The sequence below is a fragment of the Alligator mississippiensis genome, chromosome 12, assembly GCF_030867095.1.
Source record: "Alligator mississippiensis isolate rAllMis1 chromosome 12, rAllMis1, whole genome shotgun sequence".
Taxonomy (NCBI): Eukaryota; Metazoa; Chordata; order Crocodylia; family Alligatoridae; genus Alligator; species Alligator mississippiensis.
The window spans coordinates 57,318,376-57,335,036 of NC_081835.1; the positions used below are offsets into that span (position 1 = coordinate 57,318,376).

The window sequence follows — 16,661 nt, forward strand, 5'->3', positions numbered from 1 at the left end:
TGCCCAAGAGAGAACTGGGAAAGGGTAGCAGCTCTTCCAAGGGCCCTTCACCCAGCCCAGGGCAGGGCAGAGCCTCCCGGAGCAGCCAGTATCCCCCAGGCAACAGCCCAGGGAGGGACCCAGCTGGCCGCATGCTCCTGCACCCGCAGCATGGAAGGAGCCCCTCCTCTTGCACTTACCCTTGCCCTGCAGCCTCTCTTCATTCAGTGCCGCTGCCTCGCACGGGTAACTTTCCACTCGCTTCCCCTTAGCCGTCCATTTCCTGTCAATCACTGGAGCTGCAGATAACATCGTCCAGTCATCCCCCTCCAACGTCAGGGTGTCTGGACACTCCAGGCCCCACATCCGGCCCAGCCCCTCTGCCTCCAGACTCCTCGGCTTGGACGCACTTGTCTGGAGCCACTGGTGAGTCTCGGTCCCCAGAGAGCAGCTGTGGAAATCCTTTCAGTTCCTGGCCATCTCCAAAGAAAACACTGCCCTGCAAGTGGCCAGGCCTGGGCCCTCCACCTCTGCTACCTACTTGCTGTTCTCTCTTCCTCTGGGCACCGGGCTGCCTTTGGGTTGGAGTCTGATTTCACTCGTTCTGCCTGAGCAAATTCTCTGGTGCCACAGTTGGAGGCTTTCGGCAATTGTCTGCTGGCATCAGAAGCTCCTCGGTTTGGGCTGCCCGAGTGCCACGGGCTCTCAGATACCACAGGAGTAGCAGGGCTGGTGGATCTTTGTGCTCCAGACCTGTGCTACTTCAGATGTGGGAGAAACTCCTTAGCGCTTAGCACTACAGGGCCAATGAGACACAGCCAGAAGATGCTGATGCCCTGTGGGGAAAGCAGTAACACTCGCAGGCACTCACCACCATACAAGGCAGTACAATTTAGTTAGCACCTTTTCCTTCTTTGCCTCTTCTTCATGGCCTGCCTGCAGGAACGGGGTCTCGACCTGTAGCATGGACCCTCCCTCTGGCATTCACACCAGAGGCAGAGGACTTTCGCCAGACCCTCTCACACACGGGGTATTCCCTGTTGGAAGCACTATTTCTACGCTGAGCTGCAGTGGGCCTGTGAATCCCAGCAGGTACCAGGAGGATGTGGGAAAGGGAACACAGCAACTGTCTGTGGTCACTCTGTCCTGTCCAGACCAGCCTGAGCAGCATTTCCCTTCTTCTACAGCAAGTATTCAGTCAGAAGGTGCCATGAGCTACGGACACTGGGCTGGCTGTGGGGGCTGGTCCTGCTGGGATCTGGAACTCAACATTTGCCCAGACCAGTAGCTTCCGAGGCCTGTGTGAAGTGACTTGTCTCGTCCTGTGACCATGTTACCCCCATCCCTGGACCCTCTCAAGCCAGACATCAGTGTTTCAGGGTCTGGGTGAAATGGAAGAGCTGGCTGTTATTTTTTCCTTCCACGTGTTGTGTACAGCACAGTCTCGTTAGGAATCGGGACCGAGAGAAACGTTCCAGGAGAGAAGGGTAGTTCATCGGCTGCAATGTCATCACAGCAGAAACAAGCTCCTGGGTTGTTAAGAGCAGGGCTTCTAGCCTTGGCTTCTGCTTCAGTCAAACTGGGGGCTGAACACTTCGCTGCACCCTGGCAGGCTGGGTTCTGGTAGCTTCCCACCCTGCATAGCATGTTCTTCCTCGTGGACGCTGATGGGCCCTTCTCACAGCTGGGTCCATAGCAGTCCGTAGCCCTGCTTGTGCAGGTGACCAAGGTCAGGCTCAGGCTTCCAGCCAAGATCCCACTCGTATTCCCACTTCAATTAAATACTGCTTGGTTTGTTTGAATCACCCATTGTTACTGGCACCTCAGCCAATACTGCCTCCGTGTTGGGATGATTTGAATAACAATTTTTGATCTTTCCGATTTCCGTGTTGCAGACCCGGGTGTGCGTGTGCATGTGTGTGGGACGGGGGTGGGGGTGGAAGCAAACATCCTCTTGGGCTCAATTGTTTATAAAAGGTATAGCACGATTTTTGGCAGGAACTTGATTGCATGAGGGACACAGGACTTTCCATACCAAATCACAGCTTCATTGAGCTGGGTCTCCTACTTCAGGCAGTGGCCAATATGTGATGCTTCAGAGGAAGTTTAAAAAAATCCGTGGAGCTCTTGGCCTGTTGTGTTACGCTGTGGGTGTGTGCGTAGCCTGTGCGTGTGTGTACACACCTATGTATGTGTATGTGTGAGTGCATGAGCATGCCTGTGTGTATGCGCGTGGAGTTGGGGTTGCTGACCACTCTGGCAATTGGCAGGTCCCACCCTGGAGCCTGAGGTTCGTCCCCTGTCACTGTTGTGATCTGTGCTCTTCCCTGACCGTTGGCACACCACAAGCCCCCAGTGGAAGGGCTTTGTCCTTCAGGCCAGACTTGTGTGGCGGGCCTGTTTCAGCCCAGAGCCCTGTTTCAGCAGGAGTCAGTATTTCACCTTGTGAAGTGCCGGATGGGCTGTGACTAGGAAGGCAGCGTGGCCTCAGACAGCCATGCTCCAGTCCTAGCTTTGCTCTGAGACCTTGGTGCAGTCACTTCCCCTCCCTCCTGGTCTGCTGAGAGCAGGGAGTCTTTGGGGGCAGGAAGGCTCTCCCTTTGTGTGTGCTCAAGGCTTTGCAGAGTAGGCCCCACATTTGACCATGGCCTCTAGGCACTAGAATATAACATGCAGGAACAGGTTTGGTGACACGTGTGGCCCATCAGGTCTTTGGAGCGTCCTGTTTACCCTGCAGGGACCCATGGTTCTGCAAGCTGCATCCCTTCCTCCAAAAGCTGACTTGCAAGGAGTAAGGCTGCCCTACAGGTAGCTGCCCAGTCAAGGAGCTACTCTTTCAGCCCAGAAGTGACAATCTCTGCATCTGGCCTGAGGAAGCCATGGCTCAGTTCCCAGGGGTGACCAATGACTGGAACATTACAGCAGCCCAGGTGCAATGCAGAGATCAGCCTGTACTTGGAATTTCCGGACTTTGGATGCAGAGCTGGCATCTGAACAATTTTGCTGTTGCTCTTCCCTGGAACTGGGCTCTGGGCTAGGCTGGCCAGAGCCTGGCGATAACCAGTGGAGCTGCACCAGGGGTAGAAAGCAATCTGCCACCGCATGCTAGCGATCAGGTCTAGCGATGAAACACTTCCCCGATGGAGCACCCCTCACTGCAAAGGCACCATAGAGCCACAGAGAGAGGGTGGAGTTGGGCAGAAGCACTGGCCATGGGCTTGGTTGCTGCTGCACTCTGTTAAGGAAACCTATTCCAGGGCCATGCTTGTGCCCGGTCCATCTGTCCTTCCTGGCTTCCTTCCTTCCTGTACTCACAGTGTCTTGAACAAGCACGTCAGGGCTGTGGTTTCCGTCAGAGCCAACTGGTGCTAGAAGTGGGGGCTGCCCCCTTAGAACACCAGCTGCCCCCACTCCTCCCTGCAGCTTCCAGTGCAAGGCAGATGTCTTTCCTTGGCTGCTTCTCACTTTCTGGGCTCAGGCACCTTGCTGGCTGCTGCTCCACCTCCTTCCTGCATCCCTCTCCTTTGAGCACCTTCTCCCTGCACTGAGTAGATAGTCGCCCAAGAATCTCTCATGATCTGCAGTTCTCTCACCTCTGTGCCTCAGAGACCATTCCCTTGTCAAGCCCCTTGGTTCTTCAGCCCCTTGGCTGGTACCCACAGCCTTCCCTTCCTCCCTGCACTCCCTGCCCCCTGGGGCTTCCCTTCTCACCATTCTCCTTCAGGATGGCAGCAAGGCGCCTGACTTTGAGCTGCTTCCTCTCTAGATCCAGTGAGAACTGGTGCCTGCACCCTACGGCCAATCGGCCTAAATCCGGATGTCCAAGTGTCTTACACAACAAGCAAGACTATCAGAGGATGCGTGAGCAGCAGCACTGTGGGGAAAGACCGGGAAGTCCACGTCCTCAATGTGAAAAGTTTGACAGAGGTGAGTGATTGTGGGGCTGGGGACCAGGGTAGGAGAAGCATGTCACCTCCTTGTCACCATCCAGCCTGGGCGCTGTCGCTGGTCTGAAGCCTGCATCTCCTGGGACTAGATTAAACCTGCCCAGGCACAGGGGGATGGAACGACCACGTTGTGAAGGATCCTTTATTTATGGCGGCCAGTCTGTGTCACAGCTGGGCTGTGTGCCACTGCGATGGAAACAGGATGGGATCCCCAGGCGGGTCCTGTGCTGGCTGAGAGGATGCAGCTAAAAGGGGCTGATGCAGCATGGACCATGCTTTGCTCTTTGGAGAAGGTGCTTGCATCAGCTGGCAGGTGAAGAAAGGGACAGCGTGTGGTTGTACCAGCAGGTACAGGATAGGGCAGCCACAGGCAGGGATACACATGGGCTTGGGGGTATCTCAGCTGATGTCAAGAAATCCTCAGGCTAACTGAGAAAAGAAGGTGCTAATTCCATTGCCCACAAAGAAGCAGCCTCCATCCCTACTGGGGCAGCCTGTCCAGCCATCTCCCAAAACCCAGGGTCTGGATGTGAGTTACTAATGTCATGCTAAGAACATGCTCCAGACTGCTTTAGCGCTGAGGCCTGTTTTTGCCCAGGCTGTCTGCTGGGGAGGGCACAGGACAGCAGGGGCGGCATTATGGAGCTGTTATTATTTACAACCCCTGCCATCTGCTCAGCTCCTTTGAGCTACATCCCCAAGCTGCTAGGGCAGGGTTGGCTCTGACCTGGGTGTCTTTACAGACCATCAGCTATAGGTTGGTAGGTAACCTGGTGCCTGACAGTGTTTAGCTACTGCTGGAGCCCTAGTCTGGCTTGAGGGGCTTAGCCTGGGGTGGGGGCTGCGCAGGGAAGGTGGGTTCCCTGCATTCGCACCTGCATCACCAATTAGACTGACCTTCCTTTCTGTTGGTTTTTGGTGTGGTAGGAGTCCCCAAGATGCACTGCTGTGGTGCTGCTCTGTGTCATGCCCCTTTGATTCACTCCCTGCTGCTAAGGCACTATAACAGGCCTGCCTGGATTTTCCCAGCATGTACTTGTACAAACACAGCTTGGTAGAGATGTGGAAACACGGTTGTGACGGCAGACACAAACCGCGCTCTTCAGAACCAGTACGGGCAGCGACACACCTAGCAGGCTGTGGCCAGGTGGACAGGGCCTTGCACACCTTTCTTTGGCTGTGATCAGAGGCAGGATGATCTTCTGACTCGATCGTGGATCTGTGTCAGAATGGCCCTTCCTGTGCCCTGCTTTTTAAAAACACGTTCACCAGAACTGGTCAAACTAATTAATGGAGACCCATATGCAGTCTCTAAAGGGGATGTCAGTGATGACAAAAGGTACCGTCCTCATAACAGGCCCAGCCCATTGTAGGAGCTTTGTAGCCTACGTGCCTCAGCCCTTACCTTACCCCTGACCCAGTCAGTCCTTGCTTCCTCTGCTGAGATATTTGACTTGGAAGGGAAATAATTGATGCTAACTATGCTCCCTGGGAGGGCTCACAGTTCGTCTGAAGTACTTGGCACATGTCTCTCATGGGCTGCAAACCCTCATGCATATATCTGCCAGCTTTGTTTTTATGGTATATGCAGGCAGTTAAAATGACATTTACAGGCACTTCAGAGGGCAAGAGTCTCGTAAAATGTGCTCTGCTTCCTGCTCATAAGAACAGCACTGGATGTAGAGCAGCAAAGGGGGGAGCAGGAAGTGAGTGTGTGTGTGTGTGTGTGTGTTTGATCTCCTGTCACCCTTATGTATGCAGCTGTGATAGAAAACACCACAGCCTTGGCCACGTTTTAGCTTTCCAACCACGACCGTTTCCCTCCAGCCCAAAGATCTGAGGATCAGGTGGCATTTGGGCTTTCATTTGGCCTCAAGCATTTTTTAACCGCATGGGTTTCACTACCCTGTTGGAGTCCTGTGATCTATTTTCCCTCCCACCCTTAATTGAAACCATGATTTTGTTCTGCTTCCTTCCAAGGGGAGAGGGGCTAATTTTTAAATGCCACATTTCTCTAACTCAGTGTAACCAAAGCTACATGAAGTCCAAAGAGGTTTTCTTGGGATGAGGTCCCGCACAGAGTTTTCAGGGACAAAACAGATAAAATGCAGCAGCCATAATTCTAAAATTGAACAAACCAAACAGACCTAGAATCACCCTGTTACACTGGTAGCCCTGAGCCAGCTGTTTCCAAAGTGCCTTGTCACTTTTGGAACCAAGAGTTCCAGTTTTTTGTATGTCTTCTTGTCACTTTAGATGCTCCTTGTTTGGGTGTGGGCTTTGAGGTGCTTTAAAAGCGCCTCTGGCATGATGTCCTGATCCTGCCCTCTGAAAAAAACAGCTCCCCTGGAGGTCTCTCAAGCCAGGCATTTAAAATCACAAGTCCCTTTTGGCACTACCCTTTGAATGGGTTCTATGTGGCTCATGCTTCCCATCCTTGCTTGGAATCCAGCAATAAAAGCCAGCGGATGCAAATGTGGGAGCCTATATTGAGTGACATAATGCAGTAAATAGTTGGCTTGTCAGTGCCGTGTAGCAGCCACTACCAGTCCCAAAGCTGGTGGAATTACACTGGGGTAAAACCAGCCGGAGCCTGAAGAATATGGCCCTCACCGCATATGCAGAGAGCTCAGTACCTGGTGAGACGTGATAAACACTTCTTGGGAGCTCTCAGCCATTGTGTTTGTCTTCGATCCAAGGGCCTGCGTCCCATGCTGGTCAGCTGGGGTCTAACCGTGGGGTTTGGAGCTCTGCATGCCCATGTGATAAGGACCTTGGCAGGGATATCAATCAGGGCAACGGCATTTGTCAGTCACACAATGCTGGGAATGTTTTATTGCAAGTCACAGCTGGGCTGGGGAAGCCTGGCTGTGAGACTCTTATCCCTGCCAGCCATGTTCCTCACTAGGGACTTGATTATAAGCAGCACGAAGCCAGTGAGAACGAGACAGACAGATCAGTGTGAAATGCTTGATTCTCGGAGGAGGATTTCCTGCTATATTTCATCTGAGCCATCCTCTGTGTTGGGCCCTTTGAGTTGGACTGTCAGCTCCTCAGCACAGGGGCCCATCTCCCACTCCTATCCTCACTCATGGAGAGGAGGTGGACAGCTCCTTATGGCTTTTTTACACTATAGCTCATTTGTAGAGACTGTCCTTTCCAAAATGAAACCAATACAGCAATGTCCTGCTGACAAACAGGGATGGAAAGAATGTTCTTCCTGGTTAGTTATTCTTTTCAAATGTGTAACACGCAGGCAAGTGTTTATTGCCTTTTCCTGCCCTAGCTGCAGTAGCTAACTGATTGCTGCTGCCCCCATCTGCTGGATTCAAATCCATTAGCTCTGGAGCTAGAGGTCATTGGGTTCAGGGTGACAGAGGGTCACTGCAGAGGAAACCATAACTTGCTACAGCAAACCACTGACCCTAAGACTGCAGACACAGCTGATGCTGCCCCGTGATTCCACCCGGCTCCGCTTCCGATCACCAACTTCTTTTTTTGTGTGGGTGGGGCAGAAGGCAGAATCTGGAACTGAAAGCGTGAGGTCACACCAGTGTGAGGACACTGAAACCTCTTGGGATTCGGAGGCCAAGAAGGATGGTTGTTTATAAAGACGTATGGAGTTGCCACTAGCAGCCTTCCTCTCTCCTTCCTTGCACCCATCTTTTCCTGAACTCCTCCCTACAGCTAATTCTTTGCAGCAGCATCCACCCTTCAGACCACTTGCCTTAGCATTAACAATGAAGTCAAAGAATCATAGCAGAGCTGGGCTGGCAGGGCCTGCAGGAGGTCACATCTAGCCCAGTCCCCTGCTCAAGACAGGACCATCCCTGTCTAAACCCTCCTGGATAAGCATTTGTCTAACCTGCTCTTGAAAACTTTGGGAACAACTAGCCGGCACAATGTCCGAAACATCAAAAACAACCTTTAACTTAGTAAGAGCAAAGCCGGGGGAATAAGGCACCATCAATGTCCTGCCACTGCAAGACTAGAAGTAGTTTGTTAAAATACACTCAAGAGATCACTTGCAATTTCCTCTACATGGGAAGGAACACTGTTTCCTTCTGAGTTGGCCAGGGGCTCTCCATGCTAAGCTCCCAAAATAAGCCCTGTATGTGTTCTTATCCCAGACTAAACCGTATTAACAGAAAACCATAGCACAGGTTCCAGGAACAAAGCGCACCCCAGGTGGTTTGGTGAGGAAAAAGGATCAAGAGAAACAGATGGCAAGGTCTCCATGTGCATGAAGGAGGCAGCCAGGCTGAAGGCACAAGGGCTGCCATCTCCGCATACTGGCTGCTTTGGGAGCCCCAAGATGCAGTGAGCAGAACGCACGAGAGCCGCAGCACGACACAGCCCAGGGCAGGGCAGGGTGCAGGGCTCCTCTGCTTCCTCTGGAGTCCCATGTCTGCTGACTGGGCGGGATGTTTCTGTTGTCCATTGTGTGCAGCAGGAGGAAGGCTGCTGGGCTTCTCCCCTTCACCAGGCTTTCATGGGCTGTGCCGCCCGCTCGGGGACGCCAGAGCCAGAATCCTCCACTGGCGTCTGGCCACCCAGAACCATTTAAGGCCAAAAAGCTGCATTGCTTGGCCCCAGCCTGGGCACTGGGAATCTGCTGAGTTGAGACCCCCTGGCCAAAGGGTCCAGAAGCACTTGGAGGTTGGGGCAGAGAAGGGGCTTGAGCTGTGGAGTGAGGAGGCTGCAGGCATGTCAGCTATGAGGTTTTCATGTGGAGGAGCTCATGTCAAAGGGATAAGAGGGAGAGATGTCCAGGGCCCAGCCATGTGCAATCCAAAGGAGGTGCTTTATTGTGGGTGAAGGAGAGGCCACAGCTCCCTCCAGCTCACCTGGAGCCTGGGCTGCCTACTCCAGACTACAAGGTGCAGTCATAGAAGGGGATAAGTGACTATGCTTTGGATACTGAGCAGCCTCCAGATGGTCCAAGCCAATGTGACTACATCTTCAGTGATAAAGCAGCTGTCAGGGACTCTTTTCAGTCTGACAAGCTGGGTGTGTTAGCCCAGGCTCCCCATGCCCAAGCCTAGTGATTACAGACCAGGTCTGAGATCTCTGCCTGGCAGAGCTTTGGGCCACATAGACAAAGCCCAAGCAACTTGCCCACCTAGTAGATCCAGCCCCTTCTCCTAGGTCTCAGGTTGATGTCTGGCCCTGTAGACCAGCCTACTTCTACAGCGAAGCCTGTGCCAGAACCTGGGACCCCAACATGGAATAGTTTAGCTCTGGAGCCAAATCTGTCCCTGTCCCCTTGACATGCCAGGAACCAGGAACAGTACAGCTGGGGCCCTGGAAAGCAAGGTCTGTGCGGGCTCAGTCGAGGCTTCAGGAGGGGCCACGTGAATATGCTCTTCCGCACCATCTCCCTTAAGGCTGCTGCCAGGCACCTGACTGTGAAGGGAGGGCCAAGGCAGGAGCAGACAGCTGGGATCCCGCTACAGGTGGGAGCCAGGCCTTTGTCATGGCATGTAAATAAATAACCCAGACTCCAGCCCCCCACATCTGTTTGTGCACAGAGGGGCTGATGTCACAGCCACGGCATTCAGACAGCTGGCACCATGCCCCGACTGTGGGGCGGGGGAGCCCGAGTGACCAGGCTCCACTTATAGAAGAATTACTGGAAACCAGTTTCTATAAGCAGATCCCCATGAAAAAGGCAACACGGGGTAAAATAAAGCCTCCCGCCACTCTAGAGAAGAGGAACAATGGCCTCTGGAAAACACACAGCAGTAAAAATAGATGCAAGCCCCTCCTCTTCGCGGGGCTGTAGAGCCCTGCCGGGGTCCTGGGGCCACCCAGAGTAATACTTACTGGATGCCTCGTGGCACCGCAGGGCTGGGTACAGCAGTGCATTATTATACACAGCTTGGCTGGGGGAGAGTTCTTGCTTGTTTCTTTCCAGTAGCTCCCGATAAGATCATCCTGGTACAGGCAGGGTGTGTGTGCACAATGTGCGGGAAACTCTGCCCTGAATCACCCAGCCGGGAGCCCAGGCACCATCAGCTCATCAATGGGGTCAGGGTGGGCTGACCTGTGGGGAAAGCCCAGGCCGCTGCAGGAAGTGGGGGTGATGCTTCCTGAGTCAGCGCTGGGCAGATGCCTTCAGGCAGTGCTGGGGCAAAGGCCTGTGGTGCTAGAGGTCTCCTTTGTCTGCCCATAGCTGCTATTTCTCTCAGGGTAATTTTCCACTCTGGACCTTGCAGCAGGGCTTGGGGTCCTGCAGTAAGGCTGTAGGATGGTGTCTCCACATGCAGGGCTTGAAATCTGGAGCTTATTACCAGGCTTAAATCATCACTCTGGAGCCTGAATCCAGGCACGGAGGATGCTCTCATGGCAGCCAGGTCAGAAACATCACCACTGAGCAGAGCAGTGTCTAAGAGGGCCAGGACAAGATTACCACAGGGTCATTCATGCACATCTGGATGGGCACCGTCTAGTGTAGGGATGGCTAACATGTGGCTTGGAAGCTGCTTGTGGTGTGTGGTTGCCAAACAGGTTAATTTGGCTGGTGTCATGGGCCTGAATAGAGGAAGCTGGACTCTGGGTGGCCCACGGCTCCAGGCAGAAATCAGGGTGCCTATGATCCACCACGCCTGTGACTCTTGGGCTCCCGGCAAGCTGCTCGTGTACCTTGTGGCCATGCTCCGGTTCTGGGGGAGAGGGGATTGGAGAAGAGGTTTGGGGACTGATGGACGGATGTTCCCAGCTCTTTTGTGTGAGGGAGCTCCTCGACCCACGGCCTGGGTCATGCTCCCTTCACCTAGCCACAGTCAGAGGGCAGGATTTGTGACTTTCCTCCCAGAGGGTAGAGCTGGCCTCTTCCCCAGCTTCAACAGAGAGGAGTCTTTGTCCATGGAGTGACCAACCTGCAGGCCAAAGGCTCCCGGTCAAGTCTCTCTTTATTCAAGACTTTATTCAGCAGAGCCCAAATGCTCTGCACCTACCTCACTGTGGAGAGGAGAGGTTGTGCGTGTCTGGGACATACAACTCTTCTTTCCAAGGGCAACACTTCCCCAACCTGCCATGCACAGCTGTGAGGACCCCCAGCTGAGGGTAGAAGTGGCACTTCTTGAAGTACAAGCAGCAGCAAGCACCTACTGCCAACCCCTCATTCAGCCGCTGGCCAGGGGTGTGAAGCCCCTGTATATGAAGACCCCAGATCCTGCTGTGTTTGCCTCTTGGTTTGTTCTTTTGCATTCACTTCTTTTGCAATAACAACCCCCACCTAAAAGGTGCCCCATGCATGTGATGCTGCCCCATGTGTTCCTGGGTGCAAGGAGTTTGAATGATGTAATCTCATTCCTTCCCTCAGAATTCGTTCTTGTTGTTGAACGTGTCCCTGGAAAGAAAGGCCCCCGAGAGGAAGGTGGTGTTGGCAATCTACTCCAGCAATCCTGGGACCGTGATTCTTCATTCTTGGCCTGTTAAGATGTCCCCCAGACAGGTGAGAACTGTGCCTCCCAGTGCTGCACCTGTGAGTGTGCCAGCAGCACTGACAAGACCACCCTGACCTTCAGGGCAGGAGAGAGCAGAACCACAGTGAAACATGCTATACTACAGGGAGGGAGGAAAGAGGGGTGGGAAGAGAGGGGAAAGAAGCAGGGCTCCTGTGTCCTGTTATTTGTCTCGGTTGTCTTCTGTCTGAGAATGGGAAGCAAACAGCTGGAGGCCCTGGGAGTGAGGCTGTGCCACAGCCCTGGCAGGGAGAGGTTTTGGCTGGCTGGCTGGTCTCCACTGCCGCAGCTGGAAGAAATCTCCCAGATTCCAAGCTGAGCCCCACAGGAGCCATTAGTGTCAATAACAAACAGCAGAGCCTGGAGCTGGTATGTGATCCCCCACTGGAAACCCCAGTGCTGCCCCCCAGGGAAGAAGGAAATGGCTCAACAGAGCAGCAAGGTCCTGCCCCCTCCTTCCAGTCCCCCTTCACCTCCTCTGGGGTATCGTTTGTGGTTGGAAGGGCTGCAAGCTCTCCAGGAGCAGTGAGTCCATTGGCCCTGCCCACTGCAGGTACGAAGGGCAGCCTGGGCCATGGCACGTGTGGCCGGTCCTGCTGCCCCTGGGTGCACAGTGGGGCCAGGGCAGCATGGTTGCCAGACTCGCTTCCCAGCAGCCTCAGTGGTGGCAGCTCCTTCCTGCTGCCACCACTGTGAGCCCTGGCCCTGCTGCCCAGGCACTCCAGCCTGTCCTCCCTGCACCTGCTGCCAGGTGTGAGCGGGTAGGTAGACAGAGTCTCCATAGAAAGGAGACTCATGGAGCAAGTGGGCAGACAGAGCCTCCAAGCCCAGGACCTGTGTGGGAAGGGTGCACTTGGCCAGGTGGATGGGATAGGGCCGTGGGTGAGCAGGGAGCTGCATCCAGGAGTGGAGGTGGGATGTGTGGGCAGAGCCAGGGCCAGGATGGTAGTGACAGCATGGGGCCAGGTCCCTGGCCCAGGGCAGAGCCATGATCCACTGTCCGCACGTCCCTGTGATGGGCGCTGGTTCTGCAGGCAGGGGCATGTGGAGAGTGAATCATGGCTCTACCTTGGGCTCAGCTCTGTGCTGTCACTGCTCCGCAATCCCAGCCCCACCTCCCCATCCTGCTTCCAGATGCCGCTCCCTCCTCCCCCCAGCCTGCGGCATCATCCTGTCCACCTGACTGAGTGTGCCCTGCCCACACAGGTCCCAAGCCACTCTCCATGGAGATGCCAGGGCTGGGATCCCTGGACAGTGATAGCATGAAGGTCCCGATCTGCTCCCAGGTCTATTAAGCTGCCACTTAGGAAGTTTTGATGAGCTGTTACAGGGGAAGGCAGGGTGCTGCCCTGGCCTACAACAGCTCACCAAACTCCCGAAGTGGTAGATTACTTCAACCCAAATAACTCCCCCCCCCCCCCCAATTTAAGGTGTCTTTCTTGCAGTTGCTACCATGTGGCAGAGCCTTACCTGAGCTGGCCCTGGACTCCTGAGCTTAGGTCCCCATTGCAATATACCTGCATGGAGCCCAACACACACTGACCTGACGGGTGTCTGTGTAGGTTATGAGATGAATTGCTAGCTCATCAGCCTGGGGCACCCAGACACACTTCCTTCACCAAGAGGCTCAGGGGTTGCAGAGAGTGGTGTCTGTCACTACTTCTGTCCTGGGCTGCTGGACACCCAGCTGAGTATGTAGATGGGCAGCCACATGCTCAGCCTCTCAGTGCGGGGGCAAGCTGGGGTCCAGGCAAGCCTGTTAGCAAATGCTTATAGGCTCCCTGCTGCAGCCTGGGCCATTCCAATGGCCAGCCCAGCATGGCTTTCCCCAACTTGCAATGAACTCCAGGGACCCTTCCCTGGCAGAGACAGGCTGGGAGCACTGAGAGGGGGCGACCGCCCAGCTATAGAGACCATCCCCTCCCTGGAGCAAGCAATGCAGTTTTAGCTCTCTCCAGTGCCCACCCATGCCATGGGGAAGCCACTGCTGGGGCTAGGCAGGTGCCGCTGCCCCCACGATGCCTGACACTCGTGCCACTGGCTGAGCAGGATGTGTCTGGAGGGTCAGTGTCCGGCAGAGAACACCCCCTTCCTTCCCTGCTGCTTGAAGCGTGCCTGGCTTCCTGCCCCCAGGCTGTCCCTACACCTGGCCTGGGGGTTCATCGCTGTCCCTGAGCGCCCCCTCCCTGTGGCTCCAGGGTCTGGCTGCTATTTGCTTCCCCCCCTCCCTGAAGCCAGTCGGCGCGGGGAGTGACGCACAGGACTTGCAAAGGCTCCTGCTTCCTCTGCCTGTTGGGAGGAAGGTCAGGGATGGGGCTTGGCTCCAGCAGGCTCAGCCAGGGCTGCGAGCTTTGTTAGCAAAATAAGCCTTCTTCCTATTTGTGTCTAATAATAACATGGGCTGACAATGGTGGAGGCCGGGGCTGGGCGCAAGGCGCTATCAGATTGAGTGCTGCGCTGGCGGCTCCTCTGCGCACTGCCGGGGAAGCGAGTCATCAGCCTGGGTCTTGCTCACTGCTCCTGTCCTCACTTGCTGGGAAAAGATGACCTGAGAAGCCAGGGGAGCAGAGAGGCCAGGCACCAGCTCCTCTGAGCATTCATGGAAAATCCCCAGGCCCTGCCAGCTGATGCAGGCTTCCTATTAGGCCACCAAGCAGACCCTAAAGGCAACCAGCACGGGTGGCCGCAGGCTGTGGCTCTGTGTCTGAGGGGAGAGGAATAAACAACCGTGCTGCAGGGCTCAGTTGTCCCCAAGAGGGGTGGGCAGGGCCAGCCGTGGCATCCAGCATAGGGGGGTATCCAGCATTACTGATTGGCACCGCCCTTGTTTCTGCTTGCTGGAATGCCCTGGGGGGGATGAGGTGCAAAGCCCTTGCAGCCCCCAGGAGACTCTCATGGGACTGGGGGTCCCAGCCCAGCTAGAGACCCAATGAGGGTGTGACAAGGGGCCCTGGCGCTGCCCAGGGAGCAGCCCCCTCCTTGCTGTTGTATCTCAGACCTGTGTGTCCCCACCCCCAGGACGCAAAGCCAAACATCATATTCCGTGCCAAGGTGCTTATCTTCGAAGACGGTACCGAAGCAAGACTAGAAAACGCTTCTCTGCCCGACAACAGTGAAGAGCTTGTGAAATGGGCAGTTACCACCTATGGGGGCATTACATCCTACACCGAGCTGGAAAACCCCCAGCACATCTTCTTCCGTCTGGGCGAAGGTAGGTCCATGAGCCTCTCGCAAGCTTCTGGCTGGTCAGACTCACCCATGGGCCAGGCTGGGAGCTGGGCACACTGCAGGGGGGCAGCAAGAAATCATCCTCCCCGGCCAGACATCGTCCAGGACCGAGGGAGTTCAAAGCAGCCAGCCCTGGTTACACCCATGATGCCAAAAAACTCAGCCCTGGGCTTTGAGGCTTAATCAAGACAGAGCTGACTTTCAGTTAGCTCTGCAGACTTTCTCTCAGCAGTGCCCCAACAGTGCCCACAACCATCTCTGCAGTGTGATCTTCCTTACAAGAACTCAGAGGTGGCATGAGCCATGTCTTCTCTCTGCTGAGCCCAGCTGCACTGGGGAAGTGGGGGGCTGCCATAGGCAGGATTCCCTGGCCCCTGGCCACACTTGTAGCTTGGAGTCCTTCTAGTTACAGCAGAGAGGAGGGGAGATGGGACACCTCTGTTCTCCCCCTGCAACTGGGTACAGGTCTTATATCATGTCTGTGGGACCAGGCCCCCCAGAAGAAAGAGGAGAAGGAAGTCCATATGGTTCAGCAAAGCTTCCCACACTCTGTAACACTGATTCTTTTCTCTCCCTTCCAGATGCCAGCAGCCCCCCTGACTGCCATCCTCAAGCAGGCTTCAATGCCCGGCACTACCTACAGGCCGAGCTCTTGTCCAATGATGTTAAAACCTGCACCAGCAACGAGATGAAGGAGAAGGAGGCTCATATCCTGTGGGTGCAGGGGCCAGAGGACCCCAGGTAACCACTGGTGTGGTCTGGTGAGGAGGAGGCAAAGCTCCTCTGGCCGGTCTCCAGTGATGGGCGTATGTGTGTGTGTGTGTGTGTGTGTGTGTGTGTGAGTGTGTGTGATCAAGAGAGCCATGCATACAGCTCTGCAGTGTTCACCCTTGTCAGCCAGGCTAAGGAGGTGCCCTGAGCTTAGCCAGGCAGTGGCAGATTTGAGCCTGTGGAAGAGGCCTGCCCTTGGCAGGAGGGTGCTTACACATCGGGGATGCCTCTTACAGCTAGTCCTAGAGATCCCCATGCCAGCGTCCAGGTGTGGCCTTTGATAACTGCCTACAGGGAGGACCAAGAAAATGGAATATTAGTGTGCCACACACACTAATAGTGTGCCAAACACACTAATAGCCCAGGAGGGTGCTTGGGCCCATGGTCACTGTGGTTTATTCTGGGGCTTGTTCCATAGCTCTTGGGAAACAGATGTGAACGTGGAGATGAACTGCCAAAATGGAGAAGTGCCACAGAATCTGCAAAGGATGTTGGTCCTCCAAAGCCAGCCCAACATGTCCTGGCTCCTCAACCTGCAGCAGGACATGCAGATTATGGTAAGGCAGTGATGGGCCCCCTCACACCTCTCTCATGGCTTGTCCTGCAAAGCGCTTCACCAGCTGGGCATGGGGGCTGCTAGACTGGGACACAGCAGCCCCTGCGTGTGGAAGGCAGGGGCCTTTCCACAGCACCCAGAAATGCTGTGGAGGGGGAAGAGGAGCTAAGAGAGGCAGAATATGGCCACACTGGCATTTGGCTGGAGCTCTGGGTTTACCATCCCACTCTCCAAGAAGCAGCAGGGGACGTGCATAAATTACCAGGAGCCTAGACCTCTCTGCTGGAGCTTGTTGGAAAGGTGCTCCTCTGAGGCGTGCTTTCCAAGTACCAACCCTGCCTGATGCAGCCTAGTCTGTAAATCCCAAAGGGACATGGTACAAGATGGCATGGGACGTGGGCTGAGGGACAGATGCCTCTCACTGAGGCAGCAGGGGCCCTTTCTGTCAGAAGCCCGGTCTCCATTTTGCCAAAGCCCTTGGGCTCTGTTGGGAGCTCGTCCTGGCCACCCCACAACGCCTGGGTCCTCTCAGTCTCAGTCACTAGGCTGGGAAAAGGCACCAGGAACACATCCCTCTGATGATGCTGCTGCTGCCCCTGGCCCTGGGGGGTTAGCCCAGCTCAGCATCTTGCCAGGTTGTTCCCGTTAAGGAAATGCATTATATGAGTCAGGGATGTCTTTGCTACAGTCCTGTTTATGTACAGTTTGCCC

At 55.0% G+C, this 16,661-nt stretch overlaps 1 protein-coding gene across 1 annotated transcript in view; it reads left to right on the forward strand.

The window, feature by feature from the left end:
- The window catches only part of ENG (endoglin), a 37,803-nt gene that overhangs the window by 10,031 nt on the left and 11,111 nt on the right, over window positions 1-16,661 (forward strand). Inside the window, exons 2-6 of the mRNA XM_059715585.1 lie at window positions 3,746-3,906; window positions 11,254-11,385; window positions 14,414-14,606; window positions 15,205-15,364; window positions 15,813-15,951. Of these exons, the coding sequence (XP_059571568.1) occupies window positions 3,746-3,906; window positions 11,254-11,385; window positions 14,414-14,606; window positions 15,205-15,364; window positions 15,813-15,951 (785 nt within the window). The remainder of the gene's footprint in view (window positions 1-3,745; window positions 3,907-11,253; window positions 11,386-14,413; window positions 14,607-15,204; window positions 15,365-15,812; window positions 15,952-16,661) is intronic.